The following is a 23,022-nucleotide window of genomic DNA, read 5'->3' on the forward strand; positions in this document are numbered from 1 at the left end:
CAGTAGGAAAACTATTCAGAGGTCACAGCTAACATGAAACAAGCCATCTTTTGTGTAGATCTCCATCCCTGTTTTTTCTTGCTATTGTTCCACACAGAGAAATATCAGTGTGGGACCATGGGCCCCGGGGGCACAACACACACTGCTGAGCTCTACAGAACATCCGCACCAGGGCCACACTTTAGCACCCACGCTGACATTTTTTTCATATTGTGATTTCAATTCTGCAACGTAGGGCCACGACAATTAGCAGCTCCACGGCGGCCAAAACCTAAATCGATTCGTCAGGGTCGACTCTGGCACGGTTTCTCCTCTCGTACGCAACAAGTGCATGACACACACATGCACGGGAGCACAGTGATTCTGTGTGGGAGACTAATTGGCTTCAACTTTGTTTATGTGGGGAGCTTTCTTTGTCACCTACGTGAATATTCATCAGCCCGGGGGCCAATCACAGCCTCGCTTTGTGAAAAAGGGTACCGAAAGGAAGACAAAACCGTTCCCACCAGAAAACTTCACTCTGTAAAGACACAAGTGCACACTCGCGCATCGCCGCCTGCATGCAAACACACAGGGAGTATGAAAAAAAGAGGGCAGCTGCCTGAATCTCCCCTTTCTTCTTATTTTTTTGTCTTTCGCTAAGACACGCACACATACAGTGAACAACAAGTCAAAACATCTACATGTGAACACCAGGACGCACTGCTGCAAAAACAGAAGTAATGCTCAACTTTAACTTGCATTTTTTTGGTGTGGGGGGGGGCTGCTAAAAGCTGCAAAGTGGCTGATTGGTTCAGCATATTTAGTGCCCGTTAAATATCAACAAAAAATGCCAATGAATGCAGTTGTGTCAAAGCGTCTACACTGACAGAGTGAGATAAGTGTGAATAGGGAAGGGAAGAGAGGGAGACAGAGTGACAGATGGATGACTGGGACAGAGAGGCTCTTTCAGAAGCTGATAAGAGGCCTCTTTACACTCTTCTATCTCTGAACTTGAGTTGACAAGATGAATGCTGGTATTGTACACAGTGCTACACACTGTCAGTGGGTGGACTCGAACTGTCAAAAAATAGCCCAAGGAGCTAACACTCTGATATTATATGGACTGTACAGCTGCCCCACTAACACTGCGTGGTCTAAACAGAGAGTACACCACTGACATTATATGGACTAGAAGGCTAAAATAGGGGCATTATATGATGTAGGCTTAATAGACATTATAAGGCCAATAAGTGAAACCTGTTGCATTCAGTATGAACTCACCACTAATAGAAAAAATAATGAATAATTCCAAAAACAACTGAAGACATTCCCTTATTGCAATGGTGTTTCTCAATGGTGCCAAGAGGACAAATTAGGGACTGCACCAAGAGATGTTTAACTTGAACTAATGTTTCAAATTCAAAAACATGTCACCCATTTTATGTAAGTTTTCCAAGCCGATAAGAAATGAAGAAGCGTTTTTACTGAAGCCACGGTGCATCACAAAGGGAATTTTCTGTTTAGTGTGAGTAATGGATAACTGAGGGGAGATGAGACTGAGGGCTTAGAAGCTGAACAAATAGATCCTAAGCACTGCTGAACCGTTACATAAAAGGCTGTCACTGAGGAAGGACAAGTAAGCCTCGGCCAGAAATACTGATGGAGAAAGAAAGAAATGAGTACGAGTGGGAAGACGCCAAAGCTGAAGGGATTTTACAGCATCCCATGAGCAGATACAACGTGGACAAACTGCTGAAAACTTCTGTGTAACTGCTCAACCAAAAGAGATACAGAGGAGCCCCTGAAAAAAGTCGAGTGTTTGGTTTTGTGTAAATTTGCAACCGTAATCTGTTTTTTAGTTCTTGCTATCGCACGTTTAAAAGTTCTCACACATGTTTATGTGTTCTGGAAACTGTGAAAATGAATTGTGGTATTTTTTTTTTATCAAGCTGTAAATAGCTTGAACTAAAACCCCAAACCCACACTACAAAAATGCTCATGTTCTGAAGTTTATATGGTTATCAGTAGGTCGCAAATCACTTTCAGACTACTGTGACATAAATTACACTATAAGATCACAGAATCTGTACTTTAACAGACTTTTTCCTGTTTCACAGGTCTTAATAAATATAATAAAATATAAAATAACATGAAAAACATGGTACAGTTGTGAATAACCATAAATTAACATTTTGATGAGTTAGAACTGTGACTTTCTTTACAGCGTCACTGGAGCTCGACTCTGCCGACTACATTACAGGATGTTATCACTCGAGCAGCCTCTCAACACATACAGCAGAATCCCCGGGTGGTCTCTATTGTGTTGTCGTTTGGATTTTTTGCGTCATCGTGGCCCGAGAGATTTATAAAACTGAAGAAGCAGAGGAACAGACTAATAGAAACAGGATGCAAAGTGAAAACACCGGGAAGCTGGGAAATGAGGCCTGTAAAAACACAGTCGCACATCACTTGACCCGGGACAGGTTTCCTGAAAACTGAGTTTGGGTTTTTATTTGTTTGACAGGAAACAAGAATGTAGTAGAGGATGAAATGAAGAGAGATGAAAAAAAAAAGTTATATCTAGGGAGAAGAATATGAAACTGAATGGAAAAGGAAACTAGTGACCAAGTGACATTAGTGACACCAGTGAAACCTCAGACACACCCGTTTCTACACTACACAGTCGACTACACAACTGACTTCATCTTCAGGGTGTTTTTTCCTCTGGTTCCAGCTGTAACCTAAAAAAACATACAAAACCCCTCTGATGTTGTCTAGCAACAAGCAACGGGGTTAAAAATAAAGCTGACTTTTATAACTCACACCATTAAATCGATTTAATTTAATTTTCGCACAAGCTAAAAGTTGTGCATCATTATGGGTGTGGCTGCTTCCAGCCTGCGATGTATTACCTCAGCTGATCTGAGTCACTGAAATGGACTGTGTTTGTGGACTTTACACAAAAACACAGCCACCCCCATAGACCACAGAGCAGGAACGACTTCATTTTTACATGTCTACTTGTATTTATGGGTCTAATACACAAGTGAGTCATCGCCAAACTTGGCTTTAGTTAAATCTCAGTTACGCTTGTGAAGTTTCATGACTGTTCGACAGGGATGTCTAACTCATTTTACATCGTGCGCCACATACAGCTTACTTTAATCTTGAGCGGGCCGGACCCTTTCTGTCTTTCACTGTGCAGAAGTTTACCTGCATTTTTAATCCTGGTGATTTCTTAATATAAGAAAAAGAAGAGCAATTACAACAGTATGTCATTTTTCTACATGACATTGAAATGCTGTTGTTGTAAATGAGATTATTCTGTCAGCACCACTCTTTGGGCTTAAATTGTAAGACATAAAAGTGCAAAATTGGAGAAAAAGTCCTGGAAGCTAATTGGCCAGACTGCCCTGTAATTAGAAAACTGAAAGTTTTTGTCAGTTAACAGAAAATATACAGATTTTTTTTGTTACTGTGGACCCATTGTAACAAAAATGTGAAAAAACAGGAACTTTTCTGTCATTTAATTGTTTTCCACATAATAATTATTTGTAGTAGTAAATGTAGTTTGGCCATATTTGAGGTCTTAGTCCGGTGAGCTGGACTGGAGTCTTTGTCAGACCAATTCTGGCCCCTGGGCTTTATATTTGAAACCCCCGCTGTTTAGTTTCTTGCATCATTGCTGTCAACAGACATCAATGCAGATAGACAGACACAAGCCCAGATACTCAAAACTGCCTTTGAGAAAGTTAAAATAGGTTTATCTCCAGCTGGGGCCTCTCTGTGCTTCGAGTAGTCAGTCAGATGAGAAAAAGCTACATAAATCCCAGTTGATTTCATTTCCATTGCTATCACAGGTGGTACCAAAAAGAAAAAAAAGAAAAAAAAAGAAGGACCCGAGTCTAAACCAATAACTTGAGAGTCCTATGACTTTCAGTGTCCATGACTAAGTAGGGTCTGCTTCAGTCTGAGTGATGTAATTTTCATCACCAGAAGGGGAACAAGAAGCTCCCTGCTGCATAGACTTACAATGTAACACGCTTCCTTCAGGCAGATTTGAAGAATATCTAGGGTGTCCACAACTGTCCATGTGTACATGCACAAGTATAATCCTTAGCCGGCAACATAAAAGGCCACATTGAATGGATTTATTAAAAGTCCAAAAGAAGCAGGACAGTGAGGGATGATGAAAAATAGAGAAAGAAGTTGGAAAAGAAAGAGGTTTTGCTGTGACTTTGCTCAGCTGTCTCTTAATATTTACAGAATCTGCTGTCTAAACAAGCACTCCGCCTCAGCCTGGGATCCCACAGTGGAGTTTACACAAAGTATGTACTTCTGTGCTTCTAAGATCCCTTCATCACAGCCTCAGTCTGTATACAGAGTCCTACTGCACTGAAGCGCATGAGCCATAAATGGCTCGCCAAAGCGGACCCATTAATTAAACAGCATGTTGTTTGAAGCAACTAAAGGCCCAAGTGACGACAATAAATATGACCTATTTAAAAGAAAGACAAGGCATCTAATAGAGGACAGTTAGATGTAAAACACAGCACTTAAAATCTTTATAGCAGAAAATAATACAAAAAAGTATATCCTGAACTTAGCTAGTGATTGTCTGAATGAACAAAAGGTCCTAATCACAAAAAAAGAGCTTCATGAGCCAGTATTTATATACCAGCATGTAGAGCTGTGCTGGAAGGCATGGCGAAACAGTTCTGCAATGAACTCACAATTCTCAGCTTGATACCTGCAGCTGTGCACTAAAACTTTTGAAAGCATACTTGGGTTCGTTTCGAAGCGTTCTGACTTGCACAGCGCAATGCTCAAAGGACTTATTGTTTTAGATTTTGACTTCAGTGAGTGATGTCAGTTTCCTCATGAAACATAAAGCCTCACATATGAAAGCATAAAAAATGTGGGCATGCAGAATCGGAGCGACTTGCTCATCTAACCGAAACAAGTTCAGGGGAGTACAAAGTGACTCGACCTAGAAACACTGACAGTAATCATTTATTATATAACTCATCACTACCGTTTGTGATCTGTTAGCTGTGCTGAGAGTTGGGTGGCAGAGCACAACAATGAGGGGCTGTGAAAACAGAATAAACCAATCAGTTAAAAATAGCTCCAAAGCTGGCCTTGAAGCTTTCCAGGCGTTGTCTAATTATTTTTAATGAGAATTCTGGTTCAGTTTTGTGTCTGCCGAATTCACAGAGCCACAGTAAAGGCTATTTGAATATTCTTTTCATGTTTGCTGCACTGAAGTTTAAACCAGCTAAAGACCCAGCATAACTTTTTCTGCTGAACTTAACTTCTACGGTTAACAAGGGATTAAAGCGAAGCTTTATTTCTCAGTTTAGGAATTTTTCTTTGCATGTGTCAGCGTTGTTTAAGAAAGTAGAGCAACTTTGTGGTGCACTGCCCGGTGAACCTCCTGGTTAGGCCTTTCTGTGTGGAGTTTACACCCTGTAGCTCTCCCTCCACAGTCCACTGTGAAGTCAATTAATGATTCAAAACTGGCCATAGCTGTTTATGTGAGAATGAAAGATTTTATGCTTCTCTGAGTGAGCCATGTAATGAACTGCCATTTCAATTAGCATTAGCTGGGATATGCAAGCCTAGCTGGATAAGCTTTGAGGAAAACGAGTGGAGTCTACTCTTAATTGGTTCAGTTAAATGAACAACTAATACTGCATTTTATTGAATTTGCTTGTAGCAAAGAGTCTTTTGAGCACTCAGAGTAGAAAAATACAATATAAGAAGAAGTTAAGGGGTAATACGTTTAGCTTAGAGAATGACAAGCAGCTAGCATAACTGTCTGTTAAGTTTAATATAGGGTTTGGAAAGTTAGCTGTATTTAAAAGTAAAAAATAAAAGAGTAATTCTGAAGCACTGCAGGTAAAATACAGCAGCCAGTAGCTCATTACTTAGCCCCAGCTCTTCGCTTGAACAGCAGCTAGCTTTAGCTTCTATTCAGATGTAATGTAGATGATACTGGAATCCGTAGTGCTTTCATTTTGCTAGGTAAATCTATTTAACTAGTCGATAATAACACATAGGCTAGTCAATGATGAGGCAGGTCAATAGAAGATTTCTACGCGGACTGACGAAAGTGAACACTCTCTGTCTGTGTCTGCCATACAGCCACATTTGCCCTTGAGCAGGTCACTGAACCTGCGACTGCCCTGTTGGAGGTTTTCTATAGCAGCTGCAGGCTCTCGGGAATCTGTGGCACTGTGTGAAAGGTGAAAGGTAAACTGGGGTTTACCAAGAACAGCGAACTTCGCAAGCCTTCCCTGAACTGTTGGTCTGTTTTACGTTAGATGATAGGTAAAGTTTGACCATTATACAGAGAAACTGTACACGGTTCTCCTATCAAGTTAATTAATAATTAAAGGTAGCAAGTTACTAAGTATTTTACTTACTAAGTATTTTACTTAGTAACTGCTACATAAAAAATGCCTGATTCTGCTTATATTCAACAACCAGTTTATCCAGACTTGCCTGTCCAGAGGAGCAGTAAACCATGCTACTAGAGGAGGAACACTTTCCTCATTTACGTGTCAAAATGTCACAGGAAGCCTCATCAAATGTGTGCTTGAGCGGGACTTGCACTTAGCCAGCTCTCTCTCTCTATTTGTGTCAAGCATACTGTATGAGGATCTCAGGCACATTATGCAATTTAACACCAAACAAAACAGGAAAGCCAACCTGATCAAAAGACAACACTGCTCCCAGGACACATAACAAGACAAAAGCCAAAGACATCATTGTGCAAACAATTCCAAAGACATGCATGATTTATTCCAGGAACTGACACACATTCATGGAAAGTGTCTTACCATGGAGTGGCCCACAATAAATACAGGCAGGTCAGGGTGGCGAGACTTCATCAGGTCAATGTGCTGAAGGGAGTCTCTGATATAAATCTGAAAGTCCTTAATGTTCATCCTGTCACCTTCGCTCTGGCCATGGCCAACTGTGGAAGAAAGAATCAGGAAAGTTTAACACATTTTTTAAGACCTTCAAAAACAAGAAAACATCACTTTTTTGAGGAAAAGAGGGCAAAGTAGCATGATACAAGGGTTATTATAAGCCTAGAGTGATAGCTTACAGCAGTTCAACAAGTTGAATTAAACACAAAACTGCTGAAATGGTTACTGCATGAGAATAAAAGGCAAATCGCAAGCATACTATAAAAATGTGTTTTACATTTATTCCTTAAACTTTTTAAGGACTGACTGCATCCACATACAATTCAACTCAAGGGGATGCCTTCTGCTTTGGTGATGAGAGACGTAAAGAAAAGTAAAGGAAATGATGGAAAGGGAAACAGAAAAAACGGGGAGAGTAAGAATAAAATGGACTAGTAGAGGAAAAGTAAGGGGGAAGAGATGAAGTGAAAAAAAGGATGGTTCAAGACAAAAGAGGAGGAAAAAGGGGGCAAACAAGAAGATGAAAGCAAGAAAAGACAAAGACAGAGATGATAGAAGTGAGCTTGACAGATGGAGAGGAGGGAAAATATCTGAATATGTATGTGCACATCCATATATTATATATGTGCTGTCCTCAGGCTTTCCGCACCGATAACTGAGAGGTGAGGCTGGCTGCCATGGTAACCACCAACTCAATAACACTAGCTAATAAACATTCACATGTGCATCTCACACCTTCTCCTGCGCGCTCTGTAATGTTGAAAGTGTGTCAGTGTTTAGAAATGCATGCTTTCTGTAAAACACTCCAAAAAAGATGGGACGCATTCAAAAAATGTATGCTTATTTTGAACTTCAAGATGCTTTCAAGTAAACATGGGGAAGGGTTTACCACTCTTAAGAAGTTTGTGATGTTTCTTCTTTTTTCTTTTTTGTTGTTGTAAAATTGCAGAGCATTGGTGGATTTCATTATCTACATAACAAATACATGACATGGGATTAGAAGAATTCAGAGAAGTCTCTAAGCAAGAAAAAGGCTATGAAACTAGAACTCAGTGGCTACATCTAAGCATCCATTATGGTATGAGAAGAGTAGTTTTTTACATGGCCTGGCTAACCATAAATGCTGAACAGTATATGAACATTCTGCCATCTTTCCTCTCTAGGGCCCAGGCGTAGACCATCCCAGGTAGGCAGGGCAATCCCCAGCAAGTTGGAACACAACAAGGGAAAATGGGAACCACCACCCCAAACTTCCATGTCCTATTTCAGAGGTGTGTCATCTAAGACAGTCCCACAGCATCAAGAGCTTCTCATCCACCCCAGTCCCTGATCCTCTACGAAAGGCATATAAGTTGGATTCTAGAACGCCACACGACAGTGTCTTCATTTCAGGTCAGCAGCTCCACCCTCTTGAGTAGTTGGACAGTTTACCAGATTCCGCTTTGGCTGACTGAAAATCATATTCAATCTCCTCCCTCAACTTAGTTTTCGCCTTAGCACAAGCCACGCTTGGCTTAAGTTGCAAGTACCTTTCAGCCTTCTACGAATTCCAACCAACCACGGAAGACAAGACTCTTTCTTTCAGCTTGATGGCTGGGGTCCAGCATCTCATTGGGAAATGGCCACCACTGCAGGCACATGCCACCTCACAGCTGTAGCTCATCTGAGGTGTGGATCTATTCAGGCTCAATGTCCACAGTCTCCCTCAGGATGCTGTGGAATCTCTGCTGATGGTGGGAGTTGAAGATCTCTGTGATAGGGGCCTCTGCTGTGTGCTCCCAGCACATCCTCAAACTAAACGTTTTGGCACGCCAGGCTTACTCAGCATCCTTCTGCACCACAAGATCCAACTCACCACCAGGTGGTGGTCACCTGACAGCTCAGCTGCTCTCTTATCATGAATGTCAAGACACATACAATATATCCAAGCTCTGAAATATAGAAAACATCTTTTCCAGGAAAGGGTTTGTTTATTTATTTAGTAAGAAAATGCCAAACCACATCACCACAGCACGGGTTCATAGTAAAAAAAAGAAAAATCCAGGTGCTAAAGTGGCCTGCAAGAAGTCCAGACGTGTCACCCAATTTTTCTAAAAAGAATAATATTTCCTTTTTTCAACATCTGATAGTTTGTCTTTTTGTCCTTTTATTTTTCATCATTCCAGCTTCTTTGGAAAACGGGTTGTACAAGAGCACGTCTTCACCCTCAGTGCTTTCCTGTCCATCAATACGAAAGCAATCATCACTGTGTGCAAATCAATGTCCAATCACAGCTTCAGTGATGGAGTGGTGCAAACTTGAGAGCAATGCACAGTAAACCACCACCGCTCTATTCTTTCAATGGCTTCTCACCCCATTAAATCCATATCTTCTGTTAGTACAGGTAATAACAGGTATTACTGGAAAACACACATATTCCCGCATACACCTAACCTTTTACACAACTGATGGTTATGATAAGACCATGAGAACATTCAGATCCAACAAACCATTTCATTAAAACAGCTGCATCAGGTAAAAAGAACCCCCCCCACCACCACCACCACCAAAAAAGTCCTACTTCCTCATCCTTTCTGCTTTGAACACATGTGCATGCTACACACAAAGATTTTAGAAACAGTTATGAATCAGAGGAGGGTGAAAATAATGAATGCCAGCACGGCATTTATAGAATAATTATGAATGCTACCTAAATAGATTCAGAACTTCAGAACTTTTGTCGAGCTCAGGGAATCTGGGAATTTCTTTCCCCTGTTTACCAAAGTATAGACAAATGGAAAACTGCTTTGCTTCAATGACTTTTTGTTTTCCTGTGGAGGGATCCACCTCTGGTGTGTCACTTCTCTCTTTACCCACATCTCTGCAAATTTCCAGACAGGGAAGGAGACAAACTCTCACACATTTACTGAGAAACACAGCAGGCTTTTGGACTCTCTGTGGCCATAACCAGTCAATAAGTATCTGAAAATGACTTGTTGCCTCAGTAATATGGTTTACAGCATCGTGGACTTTAAGTTCTAACCTGTGATTCATGCAGTGAACGAGTCAGGTTATGACTGAGCTTTTCATGTAGGAGAGAGGCAGGTCCTTTTTAGTAGCCCATCATAGTATCTGCATTTGCATTATGAGATGCAAAGTCAAAAAGCCGTGAAGAGCATTTCAGAGATACCCCTTACATAAACGATTTCCAGTAAGCGTTACAGCCCCCAGAGCATGGCAGATCAACAGATCTCACGCTCTCAGGGATCTAAGATCAAGATCAGGAATGTGGTTAAAATCGGCACTCACTAGTAATAAAGCATATAAAGATAATAAGAACTACAAAGGTTATTATTAATATTTGCTAGCTACCTGGTCTTTGGTGTTTGCATTTTGCTTTTACATTCTGTAAATCAGTAACTTTCAAAGAAACAACAGCCATCTGCAGCTTGATCTGTAAATAATGTCAGCTGGTAAAAAAGATGCAGCCTGTTCTAGATAGAAAAAAGAAAAAAAAACACCAGTCAATGCAGGGTGTGAATGAATGAAAACCTTACCGGCCTATAATTAGAAAGAAAACACAAGAGACAGAAAAAAGGAGAAAGAGTGAAAGATCTCATCTCCGAACTCTATCAAGAGCTGCCCAAGGCGATGTGCGTGTGTGTAAATGTGGAAGAAATAGATGAAAAACTGGAGTCTGCAGGGACTTGTTCCAGTTCAGTATTTTCCATTTAACAGTGTGACATTTTACTGCGAGACACTGAACAAACGGCTCCTCTGCGAGCAGCCTCAGCCGTCCTTATCATTCACTCCAGTTTATTATCTGTCAGCTCTTTATTAGGATCTTCACCTCTGTAAATATTTTCACATTTCTGCCGCTGAGACTTTTTTGGCTTCTCATTCTCACTCTTTTTGTTGTTATTATAGAGTTTTATTGAGTGCACAGACTGCTGTTCAACGGCAACTGCTGCACAGTCACATGGATTCCAACGTCCCTGCTGTATTTAGCCTACGAGCACATCGTTCTTTGTTGATGGAGGCATCGGGACAGACATTTCCCTTTATCTAATTACTGCTGACTAACAAGCCATTACCTAATTACTATCGACTAAAAAGCTAACACTCTGTGTCCTTCTCTTTCTATCCAAACCTTTCATTTGAAAGAATTTTACATTTTCTTTTTTAAGTGAACACGCCAAGCATGTAGTGACTAGATTATGCTTTATAAACTATATCGAGTGCTTTTAAGGTGAAGTCAGTTCCATTTGAGAACTGCTCCCAGATTGACCGATCCATCTGCATTGCATTCCTCTGAGCTTATCTCTTACTTTATTGGTGCTGGCATGGATTTCTGATGCCTTTGCGTAAAATAACTATGACTTCAAATATAAGTATCTACACTGGGAGCAATGCCAAAGAGGAAGAAATGGCCCAAAGTGTGCCTGGGTTCATTCCTTTTTTTTTTTTTTTTAAGGAAATACAACCAAAGTGCTCACTGTAGTCAAATGTCTGTCAACTGATCGTGTCAAACAAGGGGGGAAATGTGCCGTAAATGTTCGAAGGTGTTTGTCAGGGAAATCCCAAAAGCTTTCACTTCCCACTAAGTCACTAAGTGAGTCAGTCCACGGTAAATACTACGAATATTCAGAAAGTTCTTTTTCTGACTTGTGCACCTAAGTATATGTGGAGATGTCTCAGTCTATAGCAAAGATTTACTGACCTCAGTAAACCCAAACCCACAGTAATTACAGGCACCTTTCTCAAAGGCGCGACATTTAGGCGCATAATGTTTAGCAGGTAAATTTCAGAATATTGGTGGTTACAGTGTAATTTAAAGCACCACCATAGCCAGTTTCTGTGTGTCATTTCACAGTCCACATATTACTCAAAAAGATCACAGTTTAGTACCACAATAAGCCAGTTTTTAAACTTTAATGAATCCACTCAATCAGCCTTTTCAGCTGATGAACAATTATGGAAAGTCTTCATGATTTTGGATTGAATAGAAAGCGTTTAACATCTTTTAACTCCATTAACAGCGGCCTTTCCGCGGATGTAAACATGGGAATTTGAAGCCTGTGCAGTTCTATCTATTGCAAGAGTTTCATAGTTTCCTTAATGAAAAGATTTCGAGAGTGCTATTAAGGGTGATCTTTAACAGAGATCTTGTTTCTTTAAACCGAAACCCAAAGCCTAAAGCATGCCGTGTCTTGTCTCATTCTTGTCTGGGCTCTTTTCTTTTGCCAAGAGGTCAGTTGGATTGTTTCTAAACTACAAGTCACAAGTTTCATTATTACAGCCAGCCTTGAATGTGAGGTTTTCCTCGACACAGCATTAAAACAATAATACAGAGAGGCAGTGCCGTGGAACAGCAGGGGAAAATGAAAACTAATTCATTCTCCCTGATAGCCTTAGTTCTCCTTAGTGATGGATTTTCTGTGCCAGTTGCTTTGCGTGCAAACTAAAAAATGAAGGCAGCCATAAGTGTAAATGCATGGATGCAAAACAGCACTGTGATTTACGTGTTTGTCACTCACCGTGGTCGTGTGCAAATACCAGCAAGGAGAACTCTTTCAGTTTCTGTGCCATCTCATCATATGGGCCACAATGTTCCCCAGCTCCATGGGCAATAAATACCAGAGCCCTGAGAGGAAAAAACAGAAAAAAAATAGTTTAGCTCTTCACAAACACAGACTTTTATCCCGTTTTTTCGGCAGAACCGTACTTCCTAGATTTCCTGATAAACTCCTGCACTGACCACTTAAAATGGGGTTAAAGTAGAATTGTTCATGGATGGAAAAGCATGTAATTGAAAAGAAACCTACTAACAGTAGGATTTAATTCACGCATCTGTGCATCAATTACTTGACTGGACGTGCATCAATGTGTTTGTGTACGTGTGTGCAGGGAAGAATTGTGAAGCCGGACATTGGGAAAAAATGGCAGATAAAGACTGGGCAGGCTGTGTTTTCAGAGATAACAGCTATCGTCCATCTGCTTGCATGCCTGCCTCAACCAATCCCTTCCTCTTCAACTCAAAACAGAATAAGAGGAGTCCAGTAAAACAAAAAGTGAACCATCACTGCTCATCCATTTTCATCTGTTTCTTTTCTTGCTGCTTATCCAGTCGAAGCGGGAGACAAGTTGAAGCCTGTTCTAACTGACAATGAGCAAGAGATAAGGTACACACTGCACATGTCCATCACAAGGATAACATAGAGAAAAGATTCATTAGCTCTAGAAGTTACACAGTTGACAAGTATTTCTACTGCATCCCTGCACACTGTCAGTGATGTGCAACATGTTTTCAGAATCGTACACCAACATGCTGTTCTTCAAGCATGTAGAGACTCAGTGCCTTGCTCAACGCCTCCCTAAATATAACAAAGCATCATTTTCTTCTTCTTCTTCTTAAAAAAATAACACGCAAATAGACAATTTTATATTTCAAACATTAAAGGTACTTTGTGACATGAGGCTATTAGTTCCTGTTTACTCAGAAAGGGATATCTTTTGCTAATTAACAGTCTAGTCTTCTCCTGTCAGACAAGTTTCTTTTAAAAGGTTTTGCCTCTGCTATCGGTGCATATTAAGCAGCGGAGCGGCACCGAAATGCTCAAGCGTTTTTTTTTCCCTCTAAGCAGCAGCAGCAGCAGCAGCACTGAGAAGGCTGTGAAAGCTTCAATCAGCAGCAGACAATTAGCCCAAATGTATTCAGAGGGAGGGAAAAAAGGAACCAAGTGAAACAGGAGGAAAGGGACTGAAAGTGTGAGGCAAGCTGAGGGGTGGATGCAGAGGAGTATAATAGAAGAAGATGTTCATCAGGCTTCATTAGCAAATTTCACTAACAGCTCTTTTCCTCTTTTTTTTTTTTGGAGAAAGCCATCGCTTCGGGCTACATCTTCCTCGGAACGTAAAACAAGCATGTGTGTGAATGACCATCTTTGTATGAGGATAATATTGTGTAACACAGATGCCAAGGGGCAGCAGGGGATTATTGGGGCTAAGTTCACCGTAAAGACAACTGCATGGTGAACAATAGGATACACGCCCTCTTTGTAATTTGCTGTCTTTGCTTTTCAAATGCTTCCTATGTCTGTAGGATCTTAGCATTTTCTTCATCTCTCCCAGCTTTCTCCGTCTTTCTCATCCTTCAGTAAGTTTTAGCTTAATGGTGCTTCATCTGTGTAGCTACTGTCTGCTGACAGCTAACAGTAAGAGATGTAAGAATTTAACTGAATTTTAACATGTGTTTCTATTCATTCAACAACTGGAATCTCAGGAAAAGTCATTTTCAGAAATATTCAGGCCTCAGTGGTGTGTTGGGTCAGCTTTGCAAAGCAGACTATTTCACTTTGCTAAATGTCTTCTGGGAAGAGTCAGGAGGAGTTCGCTTGAGTCACTTACTTGCAAATAGTTCAGAAGACTGTGGCATTTTGACATTTTACTCTTTGTGAAATACAAACCTTACCTTTACCTGAGTGGACGAGTTCTCACTACAGAAGAATAATAATAGGAGTTTCAAAATATCAAATGTTAGTCACGTGTCCTATCAGAATGCACTTTGGATAATTGGATTAGACAAAATCTGGAATTTGCACTTTACGCTTATACAACTACACCAACCATTCAAGCTATAGGTGTATAGTGTATGTCTGAGAAGACACACATACGATATACAACTTTGAGCTTGGAGTTTTCACAGGACTCTGTGCAGATCTGTTGTATGGCCCAGTTTGGGCTATCTGTCCGATCAGACAGATGGGCTCACTAGAATACTTTGGTAGGGAGGAGCTCATAGTCAATTCAGTGACTGCAAGGTACTGTAGCTGCACAACAGGCCCAAATCATCCACCCTCCACCACCATTCTTGACAGTTGGTATTAGTTGCTTGCACACAAACGCTAGTTTAATTTTTTTTGCCAAAAATGGTGCTGTGCACTATGGCCAAACATCTCCACTTTGGTCCCATCAGTCCACAGGAGTCTGTTGCAGTTCTGTATGTTGAATCTGTATGTTGAATTAATGATGTTTAGAATTGGAGGTTTTTCACTTGATGTCTTGAAAGCTGGAGCAGCTGCAAATGAACTCTAAGCTGTATCCTGGTGTGGCTCATTACAATTGCATGATGAATCTTTTGCATAATGAATTAGAGCTCGGATTATTTCATATATGAAGCCGAAATACTTAAATAATACGAAAAAAGACTTTTCTCACCCCTTCTCATTATTTCTCTTTACTCTGTCTTTTCTCTCATGGGAACCACAGACCCACTTGTCTCTCACACAGTTTTTGCTGCTGGAACAGCATGGCTTATAACCAGCCTTATTAAAACCCTCATGCCTCCCACTGGCTCTACTCAGAGCTACTCTAAACAACCACAGGCCTAAACAAAACCAAGGAGCTAATCCCCTTAACACAATGCTGATGGACTACAAGCAAGATTATAGAACCTACCAGCAGAGCTCAAATTCTCCAGTTCAAATGCAAAGTTAAATCATTTCTGGCATTTTGATGCTTGCAAACAGTAAAACGGAGGAAACAAATAAGTCCTTGTACATTTTTCCACAGGAACTCTTTCCACAGGATTATTTATGCTGTCTAGCTCTAGGCATTTAAACATGTCACAGAGCTTAATCTGAGAAAGCCTCACAGCGATGAAATGTCATTGGATTAAAAATGATGCACAATACAAGTACTATATGGGGTTTGCAGTTGGTGTCCTGTCAAGTTTTACATTTTCTTTTTTAACAGTGGTATATATAGAGAGCATGCCTTTTGCACAACATGAGATTATTTTTAATGCAACAGGTGACTGGAAGAAATCCAGGATCCAAAGCACCTTGCACTGCTACACAGGTTCTTTAACTCTGCAGCATGAAATGCAGTGGTAGAAGACACACATGACACACAAAGACTGCATTGTAACAAGTCTGCTCGATTCAAGACATCTCAGACCTTCAGACTTTTGTATGAGTCAGTAACTTCCAAGGTGACAGGAAGATTTGATGCAATCGCAGCAAAACAAAGTGGATATGACAGAGAAGAACAATGTGACAGGCGGAAAATGACAAGGAGGTTTGGAGAGAGAGAAACTGTGACAAACTGCTATGGAAAGCTACGCTAGAAATCGTGGTGTTATTATAGGTGTGCAAGGGTGTGCTTGACAGTAAAAAACACACATGCAAACAGACAAGAGAGCGACTGCTGTGTGATGGAAAGAAATGGAGGCAGACAGACTGCAGGCAGTCTCATCAGAAACCCAGTAAACATGGTTGAGACAGCAATGTTATCTCCGGGGTAAAAACTGGTGGCAGTATGATGGCAAAACACTGCAAAGTGCATGTACTATAGCGGTACACCTAAGCTGTCTTTTTACAAAGAAATCTGATTTCTTTTTTATTTTATTTTATTTTTTAATACAAAATCAATTTTCAGTACAAAGCTAATTTTGCTAAGGACCAGATGTCCACACAAAGATCTCTCCGTGTACACAGACTAGTATTACTAGAGCCTTGAGAAGGATCTTTACATATCCAAATGTCAGTTCTGTCTCAATTCTTGCACAATGAACCACACCCATGACTCCTGATGTCAAGATTATAGACTTGTGTTGCAAACATGTCAGTGTGTCATCTGTTGAGGGCTGAGGACTGGGCCCCTGTCATGCTCATGGCCTCAAATATTTTTTATTTGGCTTTCTTCCACTGATCTTGTTGTTTCTGTGGATTAATTTCTTTCTGACTCTCTTGCTCCAGACGATGTTGAAGGCAAACTTGTATCTCAGAGGCCGACGCTGCCTTTTCCCACCAAGACTAAATATTGAGGAGAGACGGTCAGCCAATGGTTATTTAATGTCAAGATGTTTACCGGGAAAGTTTACACCAGTGAAATGAAAAGTCAATCCAGAAAAACCGACTAAATATTTACGGTCTTTAGATAAATAATACTCTTCTGCACTGTGAAACATTTCAAACAAAAAAACGATCAGTTCAACTGAAGAGCGCATATGCTGTTGAAATGCCAAGAAATGGTATTAATTGAATGTCAAACAGCCCGTTGTTTGTGAAAGGTTTAAAAATGAAATGTCACAGTACATTTGCCAGCTGTCTACTTTCAAGCAGAAGGACATCAGCTCAGGCATGAGATGCACATGTAAAGCAGGGCTTCATATCAAAAGATAAATGAAGTGAACTGGTCTGCACAGTCAGCGTCCAGTGCAAAAACATCCTGAGAGGAACGACGTTACCATACATGAGGTACGGGCAGCGTGTGTATGTCTTCACATTAACATGTTAACCTGTTCCTCTGTCTCATGATTTCATACAGTAAACAGGAATATAGAAATAACAATGTCAAATGAACCACAATTGTTTCACCTTCCACTAATCATGTTACTTTTCAACTGAGTGAGCAGGGTTACAGTTTAGATTGATGAGCCTGTGCATGCAGGTGAATTAACCGTTACTGAAACATAAAGAAATTATTTTGGTAATCACCAATACTAATTCAGGACAGCTGTAGCATAAACTTCGGTGGTCTAATAAATTTGATAAGCACTCGATATCAAAATAAAAAGCAGAAAGTTCGACTTTTAACACTGATCCATAATGTAAAAACACTGATTGCTGGAATATTTTGTCATTGGCACAGAGAGTGTTAATGATGGATTCAATCCCCCTCAGCATGGAGCCCATGAGTAACACACACAAAAGCATTTTTTCCTACTGTGCAACTTTTCTCTTTAAAATAACCCCAAATGGTTGTGGCCAGGCCAAGTATGTTGACCAACTTCCAGTCGGTCAACATACTTGGCCCGGCCATAATTTGATTTTAGCCACATGCTTTGAATTGGTAACAAGCTGGAATATTCCCCTCCTGTCAGGTTTCTGGAGACTGCGGGAGTCAGTCAGTCCCTATTTTGGTATATCCACAGGCTCCTGTGGTGCTGCCTATAAATGTAAATAGCCATTACATTATCACACTCCCACCTCTTAAGCATTTACTGTGTCAATCCTGGAAGTTCACACCAAACACGCTGGAGAAAGCTGAAGAAATGTACATTGATCTGAATAGACTAAAAGACTGTGCTTCCAATACTAAGACTTTTACATCTTCACATTTACACGCATACTTTCGCCAAATTCTCCTGTGCCAAGACTGAAGCACTTTCCCAGAGTTTTATGGGGCTTGACTGCTCATGAGGTGCACCATCTCTGACATCATTTTAAAAGCAGAGCCACACACGTTGTTCTGTGATAAACTGCACTGTACTCATTTTGTACCTCCTGATTACTGCGGCAGCTGGATTGTGACCTATTCTTATTTTGTCACTGTTCTGTCTGTATCCTTCTCCATTTTTTGAAGTGTCTTGTTCAGATTTTTCATTTAGTAGAAATTACTTTCCCCGAGGAGCCCAAATACAGACATGCAGATAGACCAAGAACACTGGAAATCATAGGTACTACTGCATACATTTGAAATATGAAGCTATTACAGTTTTGAATAATTTGACATTTAAGTCATATTGCACAGGTATGCACTTACACCTGTTGCATATTTGTGCTTGTTTCTAATTTAAACCAATGGTGGCGTAATGCTATAGCACTTAATTTTCTATCTTACTGCATTTTCATATGATGTTTTTTTTATCACTACTTGCTGTTACAATGCATCACTGTTATCACAGGTGTTACCAAATTACCTACAATAACCACCCGAAGTATCTAAATGGCTATTTCTGCTTTCAATTGGAAAATCCATGACTCAACTCATTTTAATGTAAAGGCTGCTGGAGGTGATAATTATGCAAAAATGATTACTTACTGTTCAGTAGATCACTTGGAGTCAGTTCTTTTTTTTCTCTTTTGTATATTAATTTACAGTAAATTATCCCAGCTGGCACCTGGAATCACCCATTTGGGAAATTTCACATGGTGCTCATATTTTATACTCAATTACTCAGCCTAATTTCCCCCCAAGCTCCAACACGAAAAGAAATACGATGCAGTGCATCTTTTGTCTCCTTACAGTATCTGTATCATGTATCATGGATACAGTGGAAACGAGCAGCGAGGAAATTAAAGAGGCTGACACCAGAAACATGAACACACAAAGAAGCTTGTTTAGAGTTTATCAGCAAAAACGGCTGATAAGACCATGGCCTGTTTACACAACCTGTGCATACACTGATCAGGCATAACATTATAACCACTGACAGGTGACGTGAATAGTTCTTACTATCTTTTTATCATGGCACCTGTTAGCGCATGGGCTATATTAGGGGACAGGTGAACATTTTGTCCTCAAAGTCGATGTTTTACAAACAAAAAATGAGCGCGAGTAAGGATCTAAGAGAGTTTGAAAAGAGACAAACTGTGATGGCTAGACCGGGTCAGAGCATCTCCACAACTGCAGCTCTTGTGGGGTGTTCCCGGTCCAAGGAAGGAACAGTGGTGAACCAGTGACAAGGTCATGGGCAGCCAAGGCTGATTGATGCATGTGGGGAGCAAAGGCTGGCCCATGTGGACCAATCCAAAGCACGAGCCACTGTAGCTCAAATTGCTAAAAAATGTAATGCTGGTTCTGATAGAAAGGTCATAATGTGATGCCTGATCGGCATACGTGTGCATATTTGTGTGCTCTATTCTGTAAAAATACAGGTGTACAATGTATGTGTGTGTGGTATACTAGTGTCCATCTGAGTATTGGAAGATCTGTCAATCATTGTTTATATCCAAGTAGTCCACCCGTCGACTTTTCACCTACTTCCTGCTTCTAGTGAAAGAACTTTTAGAAGCCTTTGACCTTTCCTCTAATCCTAATGCAAATAACAAATACCGAAAAAAATAACCAACTATATAATATGGCTTTACGTTGTATAATAAAAGATAAAGCCAGTTAACAGCTTGTGAACATAAAAATCTATTCTGTACATCTACATTCTTCATGCATCATTAAATGAAATGGCAACGCTGGAGTGAAGGTCACAGAGCTTGATTTAACTTAAGAATGAAAATGTCTTATTTAGTACAAGTTAAACATTAAATAAGATATAAAAATAGAGGAGCACTGATAAGGTTTATAACTGTAGTCAATGTTTACCAAACGACTTATTTTTTCACTCTGGAAAATGTTGAACAACAGCAACGACACCCAAGAAGTAACCTAAATTTCGTACATGTCCATCAGTCACAGCGTGTGGCTATTGCTCCAAGCAGGATTATCCTGTTGAGTAAACAGCAATAATCAATCATTTGTGGAAGATTGATTCTGTACAAGCTCTACAAAGGTGCGTGGTGCTGGCTTCCTGGTAAACACCTGCCTGGACATGCTTTCAGGAGCTGAAGTTACCAGTGCATACATTTGTTTTCCAACCGTGTGCTCAGTTTCTGCTTCGTCGCTAATCAAACATCACATGCAATAAACGACATGGCCCACACAGATATGAGTCACTAATTGCTGGCCTGCCGCCATGGTTACAACACCTCTCTTCATAACTTTGGTGATGTTAACAGCCGTGGTGAAGGTAGCTGTGAGGTCACTTTGCCTTCATGAAATTCTCATTTTTATTATTGTCTGATTCACTGGCAAAAACACGATAAATAAAATAATAAGCTGTAGTCCTACATGATCACATAATGTCATTATCATGGCTACACTTTATTCATAACCACACAAACCTTTCGCTGTTTTTAATAAACTGTCAAAGGGAAAACACCCTGTCTGGAGATTTCCTTGATCCTCAGAGCTTATCTCTACACAAGGTGCTACTGAGTCTGACGTGAAACTATTCTTATCACAAAAGTAAAAAAGATAAATACTCCTGCTGCTGCTTTCAGGAACAATCTATTAACCTATAACACGTTCAGCTTTCCCCTAGGTACTGTATATACCAGTTCAGATATATTTCTGCTTAGGCTTCCTGTTTCCTATTCAGGATAACAACTGTAAGCCCTTTTTAATAACACATTACACATAATATGGTTAAAAAGTTTCTGGCTAAGCTGCACTTACAAAGACTTCACAAATTGGACACACTGTGTCACTTTGTGTTAAATTACTAATCTGATTACTGCAGTGAGTGGGTAGCTGTGAGCCTGTGGATCCATCATCCAGACTACAGAAAAGTCATTGTGAAACATGTAAAAACAGGAGAGAATTTCTTAAGCGTAGGCCGTACGACAGACAAAAGGCTGAGTGCCGCTTTGTCCTCGGCAGTTGTACCTTCACTGTCCAACTTTGGTTTTACAATGAGAGATTTAGATCACACTAAGTTTTGGGAGATGCTGCTTTTAACTCTGAACTAACAGGGATAACGTTTGGATATCTTGAAGAACACACGCATGATAGGTCCAGACAGTCAAGTTTAAGTCTGCTCCTGGTGGTCTATTCAGTTCACCAAATCACAACAATAATCACTGCAAGCTGCTTTATATTTTCAAGGTAAAGTAATACAGAGAACAGTTAGACGACCACCTGTGATCATCTAAAACTAATAAACCTACCTCGTCTAACGTACAGGAGCTGCTGTCTTAAATAAACATTTTTATAAGTCTGGGTTTCACTGACGAGTTTAAGCATCCTGTAAAGATTTTTAATGCAGCTTCTGGGGTTTTATTCACTTTACATTGTTAATAAACTGCTGATTATATATGAGGAGACTGTAAAACGTTGCACACAAAACACCAAGAAAAATAACTGAATTCAGCTATATAACTACGCATTATTGCATCAGTCTTTAAATAAGAGTTGGGCAATACACATTACATCATTAAACTGACTCTTGCATGTCTCCCTGTTACCATCCCTGCATGCAGTTTTAGCGTGCTCATTGGCTGGCCCTCCAGTGAGAAAGCTCTTATATAAGCCAGGCAAAGCTCTGCTCTAAAAGTGTTACAACACCGAGGACTCTGCAGCTATTTTAATTCTGCAATGATTCAGCTTTTAACTTCTCTTACATATGATTAGGAGGAGAAATCATCAGCTGAGATGATGGACCACTGGAATTTATTTTGTTATTTGTGTATTTTTGACACTGGGGACATTGGGGACCACAATCAACAGCCATACTGCGTATTTCCAAAAACTCTATTGACAAGGTGGCTCCGGTGGCTTGTCCACCAGTCAGAGAGTTGGCTGTTTTATAGCTCTACTTGTTAAATGTGACCTTGCAAGACACTAAACTCAAATAAACTCAACTAGCATGTGCAGCACTAAAGTATGAGCCTAGTCCAGATACCACATTTACAAGCCTTACAATATTGTTGGGTGATTTTGGTGTTTTCATGTGACTAAAGTGAGGCCTTAGTCCACAGTGGCACTGTGAGCAATAACAAGCAGTAATTTATGTCCCACTTGCACATTTATGTTTTAGTAAAAGCTAGAATATAGAGCTATCTAGGCTTTGCTACTCACATACACAGCTATAAACACACAAAATATGTATGCGTGCAGAGTAAACATGCATACATTCACACATGCTGTGGTAAACTATAAGACAGAGTTTATGAAGCAAATACACAATTTTACAACAAAGGCATAGACATGGTATGAGTTAATGAGTTGTTGCTCCCCTGAGACGTGTGGGTGAGCAGTAATAACTTGATTCCAGATGTTTGGTGGTACTTCCGCATCTGTCTTTTTGTGCTCTCGTCCAGCATGTGACAGTGTGGTTTGTAAATGAATGTGACCTCTGCGTTCTGTCTCATGCCACAGCCACATGTGCAGAGGCTGCAGACTTCAAAATGTTCGAAGTGTGTGAGTGATAGCGAAAGGGCCTGCGACAGCAGACTGCGGAAAGTTTCACTATCGAACCAGTCAGTGTGTTTTTTTTAACAAACTCGACCCATTAATCAACCAGCTCTGTTGTCTGAGGTCTTTTTGGCTAAGAGGCAGGAGTGCCATTTACACTCTTTCACACACCAGAATGCCGGATGAGTCAGGATTTGAGGCCTTTCGCACATGAACTATGATGCCGTTCGCTGTTGCTGGGAAGGCGAAAGGAAACAACCTTAAAAACTCAAGCGTCTTCGAATACAGGGTGCTGTAAAACCAGTAATTCCTCCTGCTGGGACAGGTTTTGAAAAGGAGCTGTAGTCTGGAGCGATACTCTCATCTCATT

The 23,022-nt window shown here is 40.4% G+C and overlaps 1 protein-coding gene across 1 annotated transcript in view; it reads right to left on the reverse strand.

The window, feature by feature from the left end:
- The window catches only part of mgll (monoglyceride lipase), a 39,223-nt gene that overhangs the window by 12,942 nt on the left and 3,259 nt on the right, over positions 1-23,022 (reverse strand). Inside the window, exons 3-4 of the mRNA XM_005478351.4 lie at positions 12,437-12,543; positions 6,828-6,964 (exon numbers count right to left, since the gene is read on the reverse strand). Of these exons, the coding sequence (XP_005478408.1) occupies positions 6,828-6,964; positions 12,437-12,543 (244 nt within the window). The remainder of the gene's footprint in view (positions 1-6,827; positions 6,965-12,436; positions 12,544-23,022) is intronic.

This window comes from Oreochromis niloticus, linkage group LG20 (genome assembly GCF_001858045.2).
Source record: "Oreochromis niloticus isolate F11D_XX linkage group LG20, O_niloticus_UMD_NMBU, whole genome shotgun sequence".
Classification (NCBI taxonomy): Eukaryota; Metazoa; Chordata; class Actinopteri; order Cichliformes; family Cichlidae; genus Oreochromis; species Oreochromis niloticus.